Source organism: Strix aluco, chromosome 6, assembly GCF_031877795.1.
Source record: "Strix aluco isolate bStrAlu1 chromosome 6, bStrAlu1.hap1, whole genome shotgun sequence".
NCBI lineage: Eukaryota > Metazoa > Chordata > Aves > Strigiformes > Strigidae > Strix > Strix aluco.
The window spans coordinates 2,184,363-2,206,163 of record NC_133936.1 but is presented as its reverse complement, the minus strand read 5'-3'; the positions used below and the strand labels follow the sequence as shown (position 1 = coordinate 2,206,163).

At 45.9% G+C, this 21,801-nt stretch overlaps 1 protein-coding gene across 13 annotated transcripts in view; it reads left to right on the top strand.

The window, feature by feature from the left end:
* Positions 1-21,801, top strand: part of FMNL2 (formin like 2) — a 148,563-nt gene that overhangs the window by 87,172 nt on the left and 39,590 nt on the right. For 7 of the 13 annotated variants that reach the window (XM_074828456.1, XM_074828455.1, XM_074828458.1 and 4 more), the window contains exons 3-9: positions 403-483; positions 3,912-3,988; positions 6,035-6,118; positions 7,962-8,114; positions 9,546-9,665; positions 18,365-18,473; positions 19,718-19,794. In XM_074828456.1, the coding sequence (XP_074684557.1) occupies positions 403-483; positions 3,912-3,988; positions 6,035-6,118; positions 7,962-8,114; positions 9,546-9,665; positions 18,365-18,473; positions 19,718-19,794 (701 nt within the window). The remainder of the gene's footprint in view (positions 1-402; positions 484-3,911; positions 3,989-6,034; positions 6,119-7,961; positions 8,115-9,545; positions 9,666-18,364; positions 18,474-19,717; positions 19,795-21,801) is intronic. The other 6 variants (XM_074828463.1, XM_074828462.1, XM_074828461.1 and 3 more) reach the window with 1 other exon arrangement.

Below are 21,801 nucleotides of genomic sequence, written 5' to 3'. Positions count from 1 at the left end.
GTGGCGATGGCTTTCCATCAAACATGGACACACATCTGCTCTTCTGACACTTCCCTTTCCTCTCAGTACTCCTGGCTAGCAGAAACCCGGTCATTTCAGATGTGTGTGTTTGTATGTGTAACTAAAATTCAAAATCATCATTGAATATGTAAGGTGTATTTTTATGCATCCTATTTAAATATCAAATTTCAGAATATCAAGATACATGTAAATGTATTTTATTTGCATGCATATTGTATATGCATAAATTATATACTTATGAATATCAGGTAGGTACATAGGAAACCATATTATAAATATACACTGTTTAAATACATGTGTGTGCATGCATTTTGTATATATAGTAAGTAAATACAGAAGATGTTATAAAATGGCTGATGTTTATTCATGTATCCTTTGCAGGAAAGGTTTCAAGTGAAGAACCCTCCACATACATACATCCAGAAGTTGAAGGGCTATCTGGACCCGGCTGTAACCAGGAAGGTGAGGAGCATCCTGTTTCCTCTCGCCCATCCCTCGTTCCTCGGAGAGGATAGTCCCAGGGTCCGGGTTGTTTCCTGCCTTTGTGTAAAAGGCTCCATAAAACTCTCTGAGAAGAGTCTCAGAGATGGAACAAACTGCAGAGAGAAGCAGATAGAAATTGGGAAGACGCTGCAGTTTTTGCAGCTCAGAAAGGAGAACAGATGTTGCGAAGAAAAGGACCATCTGACACATGAAACAACTTGTTTTAATAACTTTAGCTTCAGTAAACAGTCTGGCAAATTATCACTGAGCTGTACTCTAGGTCTGACTTTTCACGTGGGCAGTGCTTGTGGTGAATAAAACCTCTGTCAGATGGCACTTTTCTCAGCCGTGTGAAGGGGGTGTTGGAGTTCTGAGTCCTTTTCTCTGGGCATTTGTGTGACAGCAGTTCAGTGCAGCTGGCACACTTCACCTCTCGCTTGCATTCTCACCTGAGGTTTCAGTAAAGACGTAACCTGGGGTGTATTTACATGGCAGAGCCTCATCCATCCTTCTGCATATTGTTTTCTCCAAAATAGTTCCATAATCACACATGAAAGACTCAGGCACTTCACTTGGCCTTTCATGTGAACGCTGTGCATCCCCAAATGTGGCTTCTGTACTGGGATGTATTTGTGGCTGGTTCTGATATTTCTGCACCGCTCTGATGGGCTTAGTAATAGCCTCCAGGATTTCAGAATAACAGTAAACCTACATCCCATTTAGAGGACCATCACTGAACCTTTGGTATTTAACCACTTTGGATATCAGCTCATATCCTGTGTTGATAGTTGTAATAGCCTTTAAAAAAAGAAAAAAAAAAAACAACAAAAAAAGGCAGCGAGAGCATAGCAGATCCTGCCATTGACTGGCTCTGCCTCGTCCTCAACAATCGCTGCTTTGTGTTGCTGTACCATTAGCTGAGGTCGGTGCCCTGTGGTAAAATATGTATCCTGACACGGGGCTGCCAGGCCGGGGCCGTCTCCAGCCGCGGCGGAGGTGCACCTCCATCCCCGCGAGAGCTGAGGGGCAAACACTGGCCACCCTCTGCTGCCAGCACCCCGTCGCCAGCTCCTGTCTTCAAGGCTGCAGTAATGGCTTCTGACAGTGCTTCTCTTGTTGGAGGCTCCGACGAGGAGTAGGAAACCTTCAAATTTGCCTGGAGCTGATTGTAGTTTTCTTTAAAAAAAAAAATGGTGAACAGGGGTCTTTGTGTTTTTTCTCCTGAAGGGTTTTTGAAATCCGTTCAGTGTTTGGCTTTGTCCTGTGGTTGCTCCGTGGGCACACATTGAAGCCTTTCTTACCCTAATACCACTATAAGAGTCCCATGACTAACAACAAAACTGAAGGAGCCTAAAAATAACTCCTGGAGTTCCTCTCTTTTGTTGCATTATGCTGTATCACTGAGCAGCCTTTCCTCAGCCTGGGCTGCAAGGCAGAAAGATTTACAAATGGGCTTTGGGACGGAGGCACGGTGTTGTGGGGAGAGCTCCCGTTAGCAGAATTATTGCTCTAATGGAGGTGGTGTCAGCATTTTTGCGGATCCATCCATCCCCAGTGTGGCCAAGAGAAGGGGGATCCAAATGCTGCTGCAAAATGGCTGTTTTGCCTTGTAATTGGGGTCATAACGGCTCTTCCCAGGAAAAAATTGCTTTTCGCCTGAGCTGAGTTTTGAACCAGGAAAACAGAAGTGTTGAAATGACACGTTTTTAAAGAAATTGCAGTTTGGTGGCTTCTGGAGCCCAGTAAAACACAGAGCTGGGTCACTGCTCCCTGCCATGGTCACCTGGTCTCGATGGGGATGACGGTCCCGCGTGGGGCACATAGGAACATGCTGCCTGTTTCCACCTTGCCCTCCCACCCCTGTCTCCTCCCTGCCTCTTGCTACATCAATATTTTACCTTTCTAGAGAGGTAAGGCTTTATTCTGCTTGCAGATATATTGTATAAGCTCTCTCGGGAGAGAAGGCACTGTGTTTTTGTACTCTGAGCTAATTAACTGAGGTCCAGAGAAACTACGTCTGATCTCAACTAGCTATTTCAAAGTAAAAATTAATAGCACCTTGTGTCTACTAGGACTTTACAGCAAGGCATCTATTTCAGTCCGCTGGTGGCTTTTTGAGCTGGGATTTAGTCTCACCTCAAGTAAGCCAGTGGTGCTAACTAGCATGTGCTAAAACCCCCGTGAAAAAGGCGGCTGATAATGTTCACACAGGTCAGCAAGGTGAGGTAAATCCTGTCCTTTCATCATCTTCGCCTCAGTGAATGAACTCATGAGAATTATTAACTGCCAAGTAGTCCCCTTGATTTTATTGTGGGTTTATTGTGGTGCAGTGAGAACAAACCCTTTTTTCCCCCAGTATTCAGAGCACAGTCCTACTTGCAGCAGCACTGCTTGTGTCCTGAGTGTTTATAAGCCCTTTCTGCACACATCAAGTCTGTGTGTGGGATAACTGAGGGCCAGTTTGGGTGTAAAGTACTGCACTTCCAAGGTGACTATCATTGTCCATTCACTTCTGCTTGTTCAGGAGGGAGAATTCACCAAAAGAACAGCTCCAGAAGAATTTATCCAGCTGTTTTAGCACATTTCCATGGGCAGGGAGCACCAGGCAGGAGAGAAAGCGAGTGTCTTTCTCTGGGAGAGGAGGCAGCTGGCCCGCTCTGCACACCGACGGTAGCCCTGCGGCAAGCTGGTCTTGCAGAGGATGGAGAGGAGCTCAACTTGACTCGAGACGGGTCGGCGTGCATTTATTTAGAGGTCTTCTGCTTTGAGCTGTGAAGCGGGGCTCTCACAGCATCCCGGGGAGGTTTTGCGGCGTCGCCCTTTCTCCTCCCCTGCGGAGATGACACAAAACCTCGTCTCCTTCCCGCTGCAGTGTTAGACTTCTGCCATTTTACAGTCTTTTCCCAGCGTCTAATTTTGCAGATACAATTTAGCGTGCGCAAATTATTAAAGCACGCAGATGGCAGCACATGTGTATTTCATTACTGGCTCGCACCCCCAGATTTGGTAATTATACAGAAATCGTGGCAGGTTTTTTGGTGTGGGTGTCAAGTTGCGAAAGCGAGATTAAAACACCAGGCTGAGAAGGAAGGCCAAATGCTGTTGGTTCTCAATGGAGAGTCTGATACTAGAACAAAACTTGTTTTATAAAGAAATGTTTATTTATCTACAGGCTTTTAATTTTCTTAATCCTGGAAAGCCAAAAATGTGCATGGGAACAGAAGTTATTTTTCTGAGTATGTTTTTGTTGACTGCCGGGCTATTGTTGTTGCATTCCTCAGGATTTATAGGGGTTCTCAGTTTACCTTAATGTTTTATTTATTCATTCTGCACTGCGTGAGATGTTGATTTTTTTAATAGCATCACATGAGTCTAATTGTTATTTTTGCCTGCTCACTCGATTACAGAAATTCAGAAGACGAGTCCAAGAGTCTACTCAAGTACTGCGAGAACTGGAAATTTCTTTAAGAACAAATCACATCGGGTAAGACTTTTTGATGTCCTTTGGTCTAAGATTTTTTTTTTTTTTTTTACATCTACTGATGGATGCCTTTGAGAAAATCTCTCTTTGCATGTCAAGCAGTGATACCACTTGATTGATTATTAAAGCTTGAAGGGCTCAGTTAAGGGGTAGCTGGGCATCTCAGGAGAATAATTCAGCTTTAATCCTTTCATGATAGGGTTCATCCACATCTCTGGAAAGGCTGCGAGAAGATTGCAGTCAGCTTCTGCTTACCCAAAGTCAGTCAGAGCAGCAGTGAGCATGATTCTGTCTAGAATAGTAATAGTATTGCAGCTATAAATATATATACCTCCCCCCCCCATGCTGTTTTATAGCTTTAACATGATGCAGTTCATGAAGCCTGGCTGTGAGTAATATTCCCAGTATTTTTCTTCTAAAAAGCACAAAATTCCTCTCAGATAGCAAAAGTAGAGTTTTTTATTGAACTTGCTGTTCCCATCCACCTTCCCCCAGTCTCACCTCTCTGCTTTGCCTCTTGGGACCAGGAGCTGGGTCAGCACCTGTACATCAGCTGGGAAGGTTTCTTCAGTGTTTTGTTTCATGATCACACACCGTGTCCAGCTCAATTACATCGATTTTATAGGATGCTGCTCTTCTTTCGTGGAAATGAGGGTGTTTTAAACTGTGGGAGGAAGAGCCATGTTCTCTCTTTGAGAGCCAGCTCCCCAGCATGGCATGCATGGCAGTGGGGGACCCTCCCTCAAGCTGTCACAAATATTTTCAACAAACTTCTCCTCAACCCCTTCTCTGGCTCCTGCTATGTTTTCCCTCGTTTTCCGACACAAAGGATTCCCCACCAGAGACTTAGGGCATCTGAAGCGTGACGCTCTGCAGATTTATGACGGCTCACGGGAGCGCAGAAGGAACGGTGATGGTGCACCAGATAAATAAAAGAGGCTGACGAGACCAGTGTTTATTTATTTGGTTCACTTGGCTGAAAGATGGGTGTCAAAATACATCCCATAAAAATGCCAGGTTGTTTATTTTAGCAGGTAAACAGCGAAAGATTGAAAGCCTGAAGACTAGGATAACTCATGAATTCCCGCTCTGCTGGGAGCAGGGAATTGATAGCTGCGAGGCCCCAGAGTCAGAGCGAGCCTGGAGCCCCAGTTCCCTCCCTGGCTCCCCACTCGTTCCAGTGGCACCTAACCCACTCCCGGTGGGGTTTTGCCTGCCCTGTTGGGGTTCGGAGGAGAGCTGAGCTGGGACTGTGCTGAGGCTCCTTGCTCGCCTGGCTTTGCCCCCAGATGGAGGGATTTTCAAAACATCCTTGGCATTTTCAAGCTTTTGAAAGCTTTGGAAGATAATAGACTTTTCTGAATTGCGGATTATTTTGTATAATTCTCAGGGGCCAAAATTCACAGTGACCGGTTAAAAAGAGAAGGCAAAATTACTGTTAAATTCATGGCCAGGATGTCAGATTATTCTTTTGCCAGTGTGCTGTCTATATGCTTTTAGGCATTGCTAGAGATCAGGATGTGACAAAAAATAAACCATGTCCCTGCAACTCAGGTGTTAGAAGATGGCTGTGACCACTGCTCAGCGGTTTGTGCAGCCAGGGCAGAGATGAGCCTGGGTTTGGAGTGAAGCTGGGCAGCAGCCGAGCTCCTCAGGCACCCGTGGCCTTCTCGCACCAACGCTGTTATGGTGGGAAGAGCAGTTACCCACTCCAGAGCTCAGTACTTAGAAGAGCAAACATCTAGTTTCTGAGCAATTCAGGGTGTGCATAGGGGGTTTTATGGTTTGGGGTTTTTTTGGAGGGATGTTTTTCCCATCACAGTGCTGCAAAAAAGCTTGTTTCAGTACATTCGTAAAGTCCTCCAAAGGACTGTTTTAAAGTCCTCTAAATAATAAAGGGCATTTTTAAAAAGTCCTCTCTTCCTGAGTGAGAAAGCAAAGTTTTTCTCAGCAGTGCTGCCTTTCCTGCAATGGATCTGTCTCTAGTTTGTCTGACAAGAATTCCAGTAACTGCACAAACTCTCTGATGTCTAATGATTTTTCTAACAGATGGGTCAGGGAGTTCCTGAATGAAGAAAACAAAGGCCTGGATGTTCTGGTGGAGTACTTGTCGTTTGCACAGTATGCTGTCACGTAAGTAAGACATGCCTGGTACTCTCTGGGCACAGCAAGAATCCTGCCATCTCTAACAGAGCAGGAGAGGGAAATGCGAGGGCAGATGCTCAGCTTTCCCTGTGGCAGAGCTTTCCTGTTAGTAGCTTGGTACGATGCTACGGATGTACCTTAGAGCCGAGAAAATGGTAATATTAGTCCAGAACTATTGCATCATAACATCTTGCAGAGAAAAACAAGCCTAAGTTTAAACCTTGAGATTATCTCTAAGAGCGTACTGACATTTTTTAGCTGTGGCCTCTGACCATCTCAGTGCAAAAAACATTCAACAAATATGTGGAAGCATGCAGGCTTCCTCAGAGATAGGTTTGCAATTAGTGCCCGACCCCAAGACGTTACCATGCTGCCCACTGTGTTCAGAGTGACCTCCACACACGAGCCACTTCTCATGAGGCTCCTGGCAAGCAAAGTTGGTGGCATCCTGTGCAGTAGATGCGCTGCAAGACAACAGCAGGAGTTTCAAGGTGATTTTGCAAGTTGGGAAGACTATAAAGCAAGTTTTTTCGATTCTGACGTCTGGTTAGTTGGGAGTCAGATTCAGTCATTTAGGTAATAAATCATTAAATGTACTCTATTAAAAAAAATTGGGAAAAAAATCATTATATCACACAATTTGAAATAGGTGTTCGGCTGAGGATCTGTGTTTGTATATCCACAGGCTTTCATTCAGGATGTTTTAGCAGTAGATTTTTGTATAAAAGCATACAAAAAGAAGCAGTAGGTTAAAGGTACTGTTGTCGTTAGGAACTCAAGCTGAGTAGAGTTGATACTTCGTTTTTAGAAAAGATGCCATCAGATGTATATATATCACTGCACAGAAAAGAGATTGTTGGTGAGGTTGCAATAAAATTAATGAAGGAAAATTATATGTTTTAAGATGTTACTAACGCTGGAAAAAACTGTGCACAGCAAAAAGAAGTGTTTGAGAGACTTTCTTCCTAAAATTATACAAATGTACGCGAGTTAGCTTGCTGGGTTTTTCCCCTCTCTAACATGGTAAACATGAGTAATAACCTCAAAAGCCGTAAGGGGAACAAGCAATTTTTGCTTAAAATAGCAGTACAATGGGCAATGAGTCAGAAATCAAAGAAAATCTGTAATGATCATGGTAATATATTGCATATGCTGAGAGATTCATGAGGGCCAACCAAGCGGTGTAAACAATCAGATATTGACAGAGGAAAGTGAATTAGTACTTGCACGATGGTTTATTGAAGTAAAATGGAGACAGCTTTAAGCGTTGCCACTCCTTCCTTCAAGGCAGGGCTATTCATCAGCAAAGCAGCTGATGTTGTATTTATTTTATATTGAAGTAGGATAATCTGTGGCTGTTTGAGCCTTGCAAATGGTGTGCTCGTGTGGTCAGCTGCTCCTTTTGTCAAGGTTGGATAGACTGGCTCTGAGGAAGTATTTCTTTGCAGAAGAGGTTGTTGGGCGTTGGAATGGGCTGCCCAGGGCAGGGGGGGAGTCCCCATCCCTGGAGGGGTTGAAGAGTCAGGTTGAGCCAGCGCTGAGGGATCTGGTGGAGTTGAGAATGTCAGTGTGAGGTTCATGGTTGGACTGGAGGATCTTCAAGGGCTTTTCCAACCTTGATGACTCTGTGAGTCTGTAAGGTCCATGTTTGCTGCACTGTGCGTTTGAAGCTCGTGATGAGTTGCAGCCGAAGGGAGGTTAGCCCGCTTTACTCTCCTCCTTCCTTTTGGTAATCTTTTGGGACCTGCTCAAATCTGCAGACGTTGAACAGGAGAATGCTACGTGCATCTTTCCCATCTAATCCGCCGTTGGCATTTCTGTTTCCTTTCAGGTTTGACTTTGAAAGTTTGGAGAACAATGTGGAAAACTCGATGGACAAGTCCAAACCTTGGAGCCGCTCTATTGAGGACCTGCACAGAGGCAGTAATTTACCCTCACCAGTTGGCAACAGCATTTCCCGCTCCGGCAGACACTCGACTTTACGGTAAGGTGTTTAGTCAGGCAGTGGGTGACCTGCAAACAGCAAGTGCCCCAGTTGCTGGCAGGAGGAGAGTCAGGATGGTTTTCCAATTAGAATAGTTTTCATCTTCCCTCTTTTCACAGAGTAGGCTTGACATATATAGGAAACCTGTCATTGTACTGATGATTTTGAAGTGGAAAGAAATGCTAAGCTAGTAGCGCAGGGCAGTGGTACGCAGCAGTTGAGGAAGAGACAAGAATAACTCTGCCTCCCTTTCCAATGGCAGAATGATCTCAGGATGTACGATGCGTTTCCATCAGGTACAATGTGGCTTGCACAGAGGAAGCAATTCCTCTTCTCCAAAATGTATCTCAAGATTTCCATGGACCTGGCCAGACTGGAGCTCCCATCTGGCATCTTGTCCGAAAAGGTCTCTTCTAGCAGCACATTCCTTCCGTACTGCTATGAACATGATTTTTTTTTTTTTTTTTTTTTTTTGAAAGACCACTTCCATCCTTCAAACCTGCTGTTAATTCTAGCACCACCCCAGGCTTTATTCCTCTCTTTCCAAGTACTGTTTTTTTTTTTTGTTTTTTTTTTTAATTTTGTGGAAAAGGCAGGATTGCTTCCCAGGGCTGAATGGCAGTCAACTCTGTTACATTCCTTTGATGCTTCACTCTTATAAACCAGACTGACCACCACCTTTAGTCCAGCAGTACTGTTACCTCGGGGTGCAGCTCAGACTGTTGAATGCTTTTTGACTCTTTTTTTGGCTTTTATGGAGTTCTGTTACATAGTACTGTGAGTGTAGAAGAGTCCAAAAAAGAGGGAGGCAGCGAGGACTTGCAGCTTTTCCCTACATCTTTCAGCAGAGGCTGAGTTTTGGTGTGTTAGTCAATGGTAATGTAGGCCCTTTAGCTGATGTTGGGTGGGTGTCTTCCACCCACAGCCTGTGTGGTAGCGGGTGGGATACATGGAAGATGTAGTTCACAGACATCAGGCAGTGGAGAGGAGGAGACAGACACACAGCTCTGGTAAAGAGATACAGGCCGTGGAGTCCAGCAAAAGCACTTGACCAGTTGATTTGGGTTTTTTTAAATGTTGCAAAGGTGGTCTCAGTGGTTTTGGTTTTGTTTAATCTTTGATTACTTGGACAGAGAAATGGTAGAGTCTTGTGCTTGCAGGAGGATGTCTGATTCTGCTCTCGGTCTTTGGGAGGTGTGCTTGTGATTAGTTATGCTAGAAATGCATAAGTCAGGTATACATTACATGTCTCTTACATTTTTTCTCTTCATTTCCTTTTTCACATCCCCCTTTATTCCTTACCTTTTTGGTTTTCCGTTTCAACATCTCCTTCCCTGCATCCTTCATTCCCCTCCCTCTTTCACTCTTCTCCGATTCTCTCTCTCGCATCCTTCCTTCCTCTGCTCTCATCCTCCTTTCACATACCATCAGATTGGTTTCTCTGCCTGAACAACTTCAGTTCAAATGCTGCCAGAGCTGCTTTTCAGCCAACTGCCTCTGGAGCGGCTTCACTTTGCGCTCTGCTGATGAGGCTTCGAGCCGGAAAATCTCGTAAGTCCCAGGTGCAAGGTTGCCCGCCGGCCGGGCTGTGCAGGCATGGGAGCCACGTGGCTAGCGCTGCTCCCCATGCCCTATAATCTGGTAATCACGCATCCTGGGAGAGCGGTCGCCTGAGCATCAGCGGGAGTTTTCACTCTCCAAAATGTGTGGTTATCACATTATAACTTCAAAGTGTAGTTCGCTTCCGTAGAGTGGGATTTTCTAAAAGAAAGTAAAACGTGGTTTACTTTGAAACAAGATACTGGTTTTCTTTATCATACTGCAAATAGTATTATTAGTTTCACACCTAAAAGATAGAGCCCTTAGTCTTTGTCCGTGTTATTTCATCATTTTCATTGCAATTGGTGATTTATTATCATCAATTTTATTACAAAGAGAGACTTCTCTCATATCCAAAACTGGCACAGAAATGCAACCTAGTACAGTATTTTTCAGCCAAGTGCCCCCCTTCTGCCTGCAGATCCATCTCTGTACAGGGGCAGCTTGGGCAGAAACTGTCCAACCTTTATGTGGAATTAGCATCTTTGGTTTGTGTTTCATAAAAAAAAAATATAAATTGTTTTAAAATGTGTATTTTTTCAATAGCTGGGGACTGTGTGTATTAAATAAAAGTAGCTGGGAAGTTTTTAAGAAGGGTTTTTTGTATAATTAGAAAATACTAGTTCACTAAACCAGAATCTTTTCCTGAGGACAAGCTAGGTGCTCATCACATGCGGTGGGTGTGCAGGATGGCGTTTCTGGTCAAAACCAGGAGGTTTCTGCCCTATCGATGGGTCTGGGACATGCAGAGACCCAGGCCATGGGTTCTGCTGTGTGGAAGCTCCTCTTCTCTCTTTGTTATGAAAAGCATTCGAACGGAGAGAAAAGGAGAAGTGGATGGAAAAGGAGAAGGTTGACAAACTTAACAGGGTAATTTAAATTTCAGGAGCTGGACTCATCCCCGCAATGCCCTAGCAGTCTGAAAAATGAGAACAGGTTTGGCCTGCATTCCTTTTTATTAAAACAGCAAGACGTTTTGGGGAGACAGTGTTTCGTGCCCGCTTTAACACCGTTTTTTCTCATTTTTGGTGCCTGTATGGCAGTGTCATGGCACCAGCTCTCCTGCCTGTCCTCAGGGTTCACAGCAGCAAACCTGCCATGGCCCTCAGCACCCTGTATGGTCCCAGCTGATGTGTGCTGTACATGTTTAATTAGAGTAAAAGGAAGAGGAGATAAGCACAAAGCAACACTAGGGACTTACTGGAAGGGGTATAACCCTTGCATGCTCGCAAACAGTGCAGCTCCATCGCAGTGAGCAACCAGGCAGGGCAAGCTCGCTGCGGTGTGAGCTCGCCTGGCGGTGACGTGGGCATGGAGGCTTTCTGTCTGCTCTCTTGCGTGGCTGAGGCTACCCGTTCCTAATTGTGACTTTAACTGGCTTCCCGTAGCTCTTTTTAGTAGTGCTAAACCCTGCCAATTCCCTGCTCACTGGGTTTCCTTGGCAACTGAGGGTTGTTTTTTTTTTTTAAGAGGAGGCACAGGGGTTTGGGAAGCAAACACCAAAATGAGGGCAGAAGGATAAAAACGGGGATGAACCTTTGGGGATTTATTGCTGCTTTTCTGGGGAGAAAGAGCATTACTTTCACATGAGAGTCGTACTCTCCTGTCAGATAAATATTAATGCAGACTTTGTAATGTCCCAGCCCATTAGAAATTCCCTTTCTTCTGAGTCAAATACTTCAGTTTTTATGTGGATTGAACTGAGAAACTTCATTTCTTTCTCGAAAATCTGAGGAGTCCATAATGAGAGAGAGATGCAGGCAAACGTATCTTAATCCATCAATGGGCTTTGATTGCACCCGGTAGTTTCATGTAGCCTGCTTGGTGGTGGTGTGGGGTGTTTGTAGGTAACGGTCCTGGTCGAACCGGGGGAGAATCCCCTGCAATAACCGTCTGTGTTTGCATACAGAGGGGAAGAAACACGCTCTGTGCCTTGCTGGAAGTTCTGTGGGATGCACACGGCGTGCCAGAGCCGAGCTCCTCTTCAGTGTGCAGTCACGTCTGTAGGCCGTGCGTGGCCTGGAAGGACAGGGGGAGGCCAAAACCAGCTGTTTCAATTTATTTTATCACCTTTTTTAAGCAACAACTATCTCCTCAGCTTTACGCATTAATAATCTTCCCAGATTCTGTTAGATGAAGACAAAACCAGCAGGCTCAAAGTCATCTATTTTCTTCACATTTGTGGCACAAACCAGCTTTGTTGCCCCTCTTTGAAGGGGGCAAAATGAGACATTTTCGGGCAGCACGGCTGCCTGCTCTGCCTTCCCTTGCACAAGTGGAGGAGCTGCTTGCACCTCACTGGTTTTAATGCTTAAGGGGCCACCACTGAGCACAAGCTCGTGGTCCTTCCCTCTCTGGGCCTCGTCTCCTGCAGATGGGTGCAAGTTCAGGGTCCCCACGTCCAGCAGACTCAGCTTGGAGCTTGCTCTAAGAGATCAGAGAAACTCAAAGTTAGTTGGAAGCGCCAAAACCTTCCTCTTCCAAAGTCCGTCTCTGCTGTCAGAAGGACATTCATAATACAAACACCACCTCTTCCAAACCTCCAACGACAAAATTGCAGAAATGTGATCCAAACTCCCCCAAACCCCAATGAAAACCAGCAGTCCCAGCCCACGCAGAGCTGGGCAAGCTGCCGGTGGGGTGGTGAGGGCTGTCCCCAGCTCTCCTTGCTCCTACTCTGAGGGGGCCAGTGGAGACAAATGGGGGCATGGTGTTCTTTAGCAGATGACAAGATACAAATGATTGGAGAAACCAGCTGTAATTTGTATTCGTTATTAACGCGGCACATTAGAACTGTGCACCTCTGGACTGGGCACATGTCCTCGTTTTAAGCATGAAAGTCCTCCCATTGCAGATGGTGGAGATGGCAGGAGTTTGTCTTGAGATTTATGCTTACTCACCATGGTGGAAAGGGCTTTTACTTACTTTCAGTATCCCAAATTGGTGTGTAGGTGTTTTTGTTATCCATCTGCGGGTCTTCAGTGTCAGCGTGAGCTGTTGACGCCCTCGCGTGTTGTGTTTTTTAGGTCTTGGTTGTACAAAGTGCTGGATGAGTCCGGGACACACTGGACATTTTTAGCAGTTCTGGCTGATCGTGTTAACGAAATCACGTGGACGTGGAGGCAGGAGTAGTTTAGCAAAACTCATTTCTTCAGGCTGACTGGGCTGAATGGTCCTTTTCACCTCTCTGTGGGCGACTGGTGGGTAGAAGCGCAGCCTGGGCTCCAGAGACACCATGGCAGTGCCTTTACAAGCACCAAATTAACTGAAGTGTTAACAAATTGAATAAAAATGATGAATGAGTTATTCTTGATCAGAAACGTACTTCTGTTAGATCTAGGCGAGAAAAAGAACCTTAAACCGTACTGCCTGTTTTCAGCAGAGGTTTAGCCTTGGTTTTAACGGCTGTTGGTTTTCCCACACGGGTGCAGCGCCCCGGCTGTGGAGAGGCCGGATCCTGCCTACTTCCCCCTACCTCCAGCAGCACAGGCACGAAGCTGTGGAGCAGCTCCCTCCCCACGTGTGACATCCCATACCCACCGCTGGTGGCTGGCAGGAGGAAAGCATTACACGCTGCAGGAGCTTGCACATGGTCAGGCTTTCTGTTTCTGCTTTTTTCAGAAGTAAGTTTTTATAGTTCTTCTTTAAAGGAGGGGCAGAGGAAATAAAAGAGGAACCATCTGAATTTAATTACCAGGATAAATATACTCTTGGTGACATAATCTTTGACCTGCAGCAGACAGGAAATCAAAACCAACGATTCATCCAGATGCTCGGATCAGCCTAATGTTTAGTAACAAGAAATGAAATAAAAGCAAAAGAAGATCATCCGCCCTGGCTTGGCTCACGTCGCGTAAAGGGAGGTGTTAGAGCTACTGCCCTGCCTTTAGGAAGGAAACAAATAACATCAGGGGTCGTTGCAATTGCCACTAATACAGAGGAAGCATCTTGAGCCTTAGTTCCAGTGTGTAGAGTTGTCGTAAAAGAGTTTCTGTATAAAAAATCCTCATTAATTCTTGGCATTCATGTCTCTGTGAAGAAATTTGCATCTGTTGAAGGGAAGCGATCTAAATCTAGGGCAGAATCCCATCTGTGCTAGAGATATTTTCTCTGCACTGCAGCTCTCGATTGCATATTCTGTGCCCGTTTCTCAGCCTAATTGTAAACTAGGAGGGGTGGAAGCTCTGCGAGCGGGAGGGTGTGGGCTCTGAGTTTCTCTGATCGCTGAATAACCCACCCCCAGCCAGGGACGTGCGGGACGGTGGGGGGAAGGCGGGAGGACTGCGGCGGGGAGAACACAGAGCAGGGTGTGCAGCCAGGGGCCGGAGCTGTGGGGGTCATTATGGGTTTTGGGAAGGAAAACATGACAGCTACCTCGGGTTTTGCCTGCTTAACTGGTCAGGAGAATCCTCTTAGCGAACATCTCCAGGCTGCAAAACAGCCGTTTGCCTGGCTGTGGCTGGATGGGACATCCGCAGCCCCTGTTGGGTTTTGGGGGGGCTTCTTCACTTCTTCAGAATGTTGTCTTCACCTCCAACCTTCCTTTGGGTGCCTGCGTTGCTCTGCAGTTTTGGTTAGGAAAGCCCAGCGGGTAGTGAGAGGTGTAGAGGGGAACATCTCAGCCCAGGAAGGCTCCACCCAGGGTGAGTTCCCAGGGAGATCGGACCCAGCGTGCTCCAGCGTCCTGCTGTGTTGCAGAGTATCCGTGCTTCCCAATTCTGTTTCTCCTCGCTCCCCAAGCAGTTGGAAATGCCAAATTCTGGCTTTATGGTCATCTTTTCTTAGTTTAAGGAGACTCGCTCCCATTTGTTGCGGCTGACAAAACTCTGTCAGATGTTTAAAGACATTCTGATACTTAAGGAGTTGATACACCAGGCACTGAGGAAGATTTTTTTTCTTCTATCAGTGGCATGATAAAGATTAATTACGCTGCTTATTTAAAATTTAAAGGAAAATAATGTATGCAGCCTTAAGTAGTTTAAAACTGAGATAAATCATTGAAGGAATGATCTCTGTATGACTAGAAATGACTTTTACATCTTTTTATTGCAGTGTTTTTCATATTTAGTGAAATACATATGGAAATACGCTAGTGCCGTGTGGTTACACGTTCTCCAGCCAACACTGGCAGCGCTTCCACACCTCCCAGTTCAGACTTGATGTAGGGCTCCCAGTTAGAGGTTGCACTGCTTCTCTTTTGTCCCAGGAAGGGAGGTTTGGAAGATGAATGTGCCCCTCCTCGGGGTCCGGTCCCCAAAACCCAGCTGCCGTGCTTTAACCGCTCGCTGTTCTCAGGAAAACTAGGTCATGTTTCTCGCAAACCTGAATTCCGTCTGCAGTGCCGTGAGCTGATTTATGCATTCATATATATGGGGGGGGGGGGGGAAAAGCAGTTTGACTGAATTCTGCTTTGAATTTTGGGGTTTCTTTCATCTCAGTGCTCCTGGAAAATGAAAGCAAAGGGAAATAATTGCCGAAGCCTGCAAGTCACCGGCTCTGTGCGGGCAGGGTAGTTTTCTCCAGAGCTCGCCGCGTGTTCCGCTCTCCTCCCGCGCCTACCGGAGCTGCGGTGCAGGGAAGGCTCCCGCAGCCACACAGCAAGGGTGCTGCTGAGTTGTGGTCACTGCCCGGCACACCCTGCCCCCAGACTCACACCGTACCCCCAGACCCTCGTGCCAGCTACCTCATTTACTTTGTTTTGTACGTTTAAAGTGAGAAAGTTTGCAAGTATGGTCTCTGTGTCAGGGAGTGAGCTAGTGAGTCAGAATAACACTAGTCTGTTATTATTTGTTCATATATTTATTATTAATATTTACTATTAATAATAATAATGTTAATCACTGATTTTAAAAGCTACATCTCTTCTTTAAACAAAATGAGTAGCATGGGTTACACAAGTAACTGCACAGTAGCATCAGCAATAAGTAGGGCAACCCCCCAAACGCACTCAAAATATGCAGAGGAAAGAAAGAGGAAAAGAGCGAAGTGTGGTAACACCACAGCCGTGTCTAATGCCCTCTCTGATGCTGTCCAGGGCAGGAGGTGCTTAGAGCACTTGCTCCATACGAGCAAGGCAGATACCCAGTGATGTTTCTCCTGGTACGTGCTCCTGCTTCCAGCAGTCTGTAGATTCAGACATCCTGATCTAAGGATTGCATCTTGTGTTTAATAGTTCTTGATGGATTTTTTCCTCAATGAACTGGTGTAAGTGCTTTTGGAGCCCGTGCCAGGCTCTTGGCTCCGCAGCAGCCGTGCTGAAGAGCTCCCGCTCTCCAGAGCACTGTGTGGAGGAGTGCCTCAAAAATTGCCAGGTTTGCTTTGATCCTGTCACCTGCTAATTATACGGGATGCCACATACTTCCCGTGTTAGGAGAAATAATGACAGATCATTCCCTATTGACTCTCTCCATGCCACTCATACTTTCTTGGAGTGTCAAGATGGTTCTCAGATGGAAAAGGTCTGCATATCCCCTGGAAGCTCTCCCGTTCTCCAGCTCACCCTCTCACTCTGCCTCAGTGAGCATTTGCAGTTGTGCTTCACAGAATCACAGAGTCATCGAGATTAGAAAAGCCCTTGAAGCTCATCCAGTCCAACCATGAACCTCACGCTGACTGTTCCCAACTCCACCAGATCCCTCAGCACTGGGTCAACCCGACTCTTCAACCCCTCCAGGGCTGGGGACTCCCCCCCTGCCCTGGGCAGCCCATTCCAACACCCAACAACCCCTTCTGCAAAGAAATACTTCCTAAGAGCCAGTCTGACCCTGCCCTGGTGCAGCTTGAGGCCATTCCCTCTTGTCCTGGCGCTTGTTCCTTGGCTCAAGAGACTCATCCCCCCTCTCTGCACCCTCCTGTCAGGGAGTTGTAGAGGGCGATGAGGTCTCCCCTCAGCCTCCTCTTCTCCAGACTAAACCCCCCCAGTTCCCTCAGCCGCTCCCCATCAGACCTGTGCTCCAGACCCTGCACCAGCTTCGTTGCCCTTCTGGGTACCAGCACTGATCCATTTAATTTAAGGGCTGGAGGCAGAGCTAAGGATGCTGTAACCCCAAAATGTTCCCCCACTGCAGTTGTTTTCCCGAATCAAAGAGAAGAAGAGCCTTCCCTTGTATGTTCTCCAGGCTGCAGAGGTGGCACTGGCGAGCGTGAGGCCAGCTGCACTTGTCTGAAGAAGCCTTCATTTAACCGGAGGTTGCATTTACTCCAGCAGCGAAGCTTCATCTATGAATTTATTTCCTCCCCTGGCGGAGTTGCTCTTTGCGTAACAAATGTCAGAATTTGCACATCACTGCATGTGCATCGTGTTATTTTTCTTTCTGTCTTCCTCTCAGCAGATTCTTATACTTTCTTCCTCCATTTTCAGGCCCAAGTGTGATAGTTGGAAAAGCAGGATTACTGTGCCTGCCTAGAGGTTTCATTAGGCTCCGAGCCGATGCCCTTCTGGTCTCTGCTCTCACCTGCATAGGTGTAAATCAGGAGCAAACCTCTGGGTGTGCTGCAGCCAATCAAGAACCTGCCTGAACCTTCTCTCTGGGCTGTTTTTACACTGTAAATTTTGGGGAGCAGGATAAATAATGTGTTTTTCTAACCCCAAACACCACCCTTCACCTTCGCTGTCGGCGTTGCCCGCAGTGCCGCCAGCTGGGGCTGCTCCTCCGTGTCCCTGGCACAGCCCGGGGGGTCCTGCAGACCCCCCTAGTTTGGATGGGGTTTGTCCTGCAATGTGCTGGTCTCAGGGTTCACCACAGACACCATCGGCCCGTTGTAGCAGTTAGTGAATCACTGGCAAAAGAGTTTCTTGACCGTAATAATCTTCTCATTGCTTACCCAGTTTCACACATGTAAGAACATACATGTATTTTGTATGGCGGCCTATCTCCTTGGCTCCAATTTCCTGTGCTCAGCTCACGAAGCATGTTTTTTCTTAAAGAAAATAAGCAGTATCTCAGGAAGAGCTGAAATGTGGTTTTCATTTACTGTGCCATAGAAATAACAGATTTAAAGATTTCCCTTTGTGTTTATTCCTTGTACTTATTTAATTGAATTCCATGTTGATTTACCAGTTAGGGGTTACAATTAAAACAGTTAATGCCTCTTTTCTGAGGAAAGTTCCTAAGGGCTGTATTTTCCTCAAATAATTTGGAGGGCTTTCAGAAAGCTCAGCTGCAGAATAGAAGAGAGGCACCATTCTTACATGAAATGCAGTGGGAATTAATACATTTGCTGATGCCTACGAATGTTCGGTTCCATTAAAAGTCTGTGCCATTGCTTGGGCAAAGTAAAGTGCAGGGAAAAAAGAAAATCCAGCATGCCACTGCTTGAGGGTGAATCGTTCTTTCCCCAAGGTGGAGTTCCCTGGTTTTGGATGGGCCGTGCTGCCGTGCTGGGTGGAAGGGCTGGGACCGGCAGCTCGTGGCTTGTGCTGGCCCTGGGCTGGGCAGCGGTGGCCAGCAGGCAGGCAGGCGAGGAGCCCTGCCCCTGGAGCTTCCTAAGCTGCCAGTGGAAACAGCCCCTGGCCTTTCTTCTGCTTTATTTGCATGTTTATTGTCTGATGGTTGCTGCAGAACTGAAAGGTGTCTGCATTTTCACCCATTCCTTAACTCTTACCACCTAAAAATAGTCTTGTGATTGACAAGGGCTGTTTTTGTTTGCAGGTATAACACCTTGCCAAGCCGAAGAACATTAAAAAATTCCAGATTAGTGAGTAAAAAAGATGATGTTCACGTCTGCATCATGTGTTTACGGGCCATAATGAATTACCAGGTATTTCCCTTTTTGTTCTTTTATACAACATAACTCTCTTGTTGTTGGGACAGGGGAGGAAAAAGTTAGTGGTGAATTGTTCAGGTAAAACTGATGCAAAGGTTTAAATTCTTACTCGTTTTTAGGCAGTGTAGCTGGGAAGCAATGTAACCTAGTCCTTGTGTACCTGTGCAGATGATTTACTACAGATCTCAAGACACACATCGATAAGAGCGTGTGCGTGTTGGGCTGACTCCTGTTTGCAGCCATGGGCTCAGTTTGCACTAACTGATGGGACAAGCAGCTACACAACTGAAGTTATTTGTCTCAGAATTTAGTGCCAACACTTAGGAAATACGAGAATTTTTCAGAAGAGCTGTACGCTGATGGAAAACCCAAGTTTTTGCTCTTGTTACGTGCTTCTGGCAAGGCAATTTCAATAACTGCAAGTCAAAGAATAAACTAGACCAAAGCTAATCTTATTTTCACAACTTTCTTTTATCTTCAGTGGGATGCTGTGATCATGTGGCTTGCCCAGGTAGCTTCAGACACTTGGAATTTTTTGCTAAAACAGTAACAGCTAGAAGTTATATGCTTCAAAGAAAGGCTGTGGTGGATACCTTTATTACAAGTTGTATGGTCATACGAGGTATTTCTGACACGGCTGCATATGTGAACTCTGCCCTTAGGGATAGCAGCTCCCTGGGATTTACAGCGTGTCTTACAGCTGATGGGAAGGATGCAAACAATGATCTTGTGCTAATAACCAATACAGAGTTTTCCAAAGTAGTACTTTTTTCATTTTTGGAGAGCAAAGCCAGCAGTACTCATGCGATATCTGCATGATGCAGTCGCTCTGTGGCATCATGCGTGCTGGAAAACAAGTCATTTTGGCAGCTGAACTGCAATTTCTCTTTAGAGAGTAAATGATGCAGTTGGCTGTCAGAATGAAAAAGGGGTTGGAGGGAGGAAAGGATGAGCAGAGGGGTTGGCAGTAGTGTTGGAGCAGCTCTTGGACCCCGTTTTGTTGGCTGACATGGCCAAACCAATTTCTTTCACCACTGTTAGTGGCAGAGAAGTTTTTGGGCACGGTGGTAGATGGAAATGTCCTGCCTGACTTGGTAAACTCGACGATGTTTTGTTTGACTTACAGCGTTGCGCAAGACTGCCACCAGATCTGTACACAAGATATGTAATTTGTTGGATTTTAAAAAGAAAAATTTCAGTCGCAAAACTGAAATAATATTTTCCCCTTCTCTTTTCAGTATGGATTCAATATGGTCATGTCACATCCACATGCCGTTAACGAAATTGCACTAAGTTTGAACAACAAGAATCCCAGGTAGGCTGCACTTGCTTTTAGAGAGTTTAATAAGTAGGTAAGTTAAAGAGTACTTGGAAAGGGAATTCCAGGGGTATGTTTATGCACAAACCTGTAGCAAAAATCAGACTTCATTCTGAATCGGATTAAATCTGTATTACGGTGCAAATAGATGAGCAATTGCCATCTAGTTCCTTTGGTTTCAGGAGCTACTGACTCTTCAGCTGAAAATTTGCTGCTTAAGCACTCCAGCTCTATTGCAGTGCAAAGAAGACCCTGCTGATAATGAGCAGCTTAGCGTGGGATTTTCCTGAAGAGCAGGAAAATCTTCTTTACAGAATTTTGTCTGAAAGATCCTTAGATTTGAATTTCTTCGGATGAGGGTTTAATTCTTGTTCTGTGCCACGGTAACAGTTTTGTAAACGAGCAGTGGAACTGAGGGCTGTGAGACTGTGTCCCCTCCTCTCCCCACACACCCTCGTGACCCTGGCAGCCTCCTCCACCAGAGCCTGGAGCTGCCGACCTCTTGCATGTCTTAACGAAACCAAATCTGAGATACTGATATTTGCAAAGCAAGGTAAAACCAGGGGATGAGACTAAACTACACAGCACTATATATGTGTCTATACAACCTTTGCTTAGGCTGTCCGCTTGCCTTACAGTGCACTGCTTGAAATCTTGCCCTGATGGAAGTAGGTGCTTCCTTCCTCTCTTTTATTTAGCCCTAAGTCAGCGAGCTTGGACACAGGATAGATGGGAAGGATGTAGGAAGTTTATTGTTTTTATCATTTTTGGTGTCCTGTCCCTCGAGACTGGGTGATCAAGAGAGAGCCCAAGTTTTCATTTTTGAAGGAAGTAGGTTATTTAGATTTCTGTTTATTTAGGAAAAAAAAAAAGCTTTCAAACGTGGCTAAAATAATCTGAGGACAAAACTTCACATTAGTGCTGTTCAAAACCTCATTTGTTTTATCCCCGTCATGCTTTTTGAAGAAATGGGAGGTTTGAGTGCCTAGGGTTGGCTGAGGTGCAAAAAGGGAAGCAGGAGGTCTGAGCGATGCCACAGAGCTAATCCCGGCCCCAGAGGAGAGACGTGGGGGCTCTGTCATCTCTGGCTGTGCCCATACGGCTGCCACCAACACAGCCATACGTGTCCTCTCCCTGTGCCACCCCAGAGGGGTGGACAGCTGGTGGGGGAGCGCTCCGGCCAGCTTCGGAGACCCGGGCAGCCCCCCAGGCTCTCCACTGACAGAGATCGCCCCCCCCTCACCCCGCACACGGCTCGTGGCCTGCCCTTGGAGTGGAGATTCCTGAACATCTGTAGTAAGAACCCCTTGATCCTGTCTGAGAGAACTTGGACTTTCTTCTTGTGGCAGGGAAAGAAATTGATGAGTAAGAATTGAAAATGATACATTTAAAATTTCCTAGGAAAGTGAACATTTTATCTGGTTTCCAAAGATAGCCTTGACCCTTTGAAAGCCAAAAGGTATTTCTTTTTCTGTAACATCTGGTTTGAGTCAGTGCTTTAGCATGAGACTAATTTCATATGTGTTTGCATGATTTTACTATCTGCTCAGAGCTCATCTGGCCATAAAGTCCTGTTGGTGCTTTTGCCTTATGTGAACCCTGTAAGAAAGTACTGGGGATTATTTACATTAGAGTTACACTGAGTCTGCTGCATGCTTTTCCTCTCCGTAATCTCTTGTCTTCTCTCATTAATATGCCTGTGTTAGCACTGCTGTCAATCAGTTGCCCAGATTTCTGATTCAAGAGGGGAAAGACGTGCTAAGGCATCCTATACTTCAGCGAAACACGTCTTTTTTTTTTTTTTTTGGTGGCTATGAATAATACAAATCATCATAGAAAATAATTCAGATTTGTATCAGGAAAAATACAGATTTGAATTACAAGCACGTTCATTAAAAACTGGGCTCAGAGGAGATGGGCTGCGTTGTGGTGAAGGCGGCTGACTAACGGCTGATGTGTGGTGATCTGGGCTTGAGTAAAACTGCCTCCTCTCTGGGTCTGTGC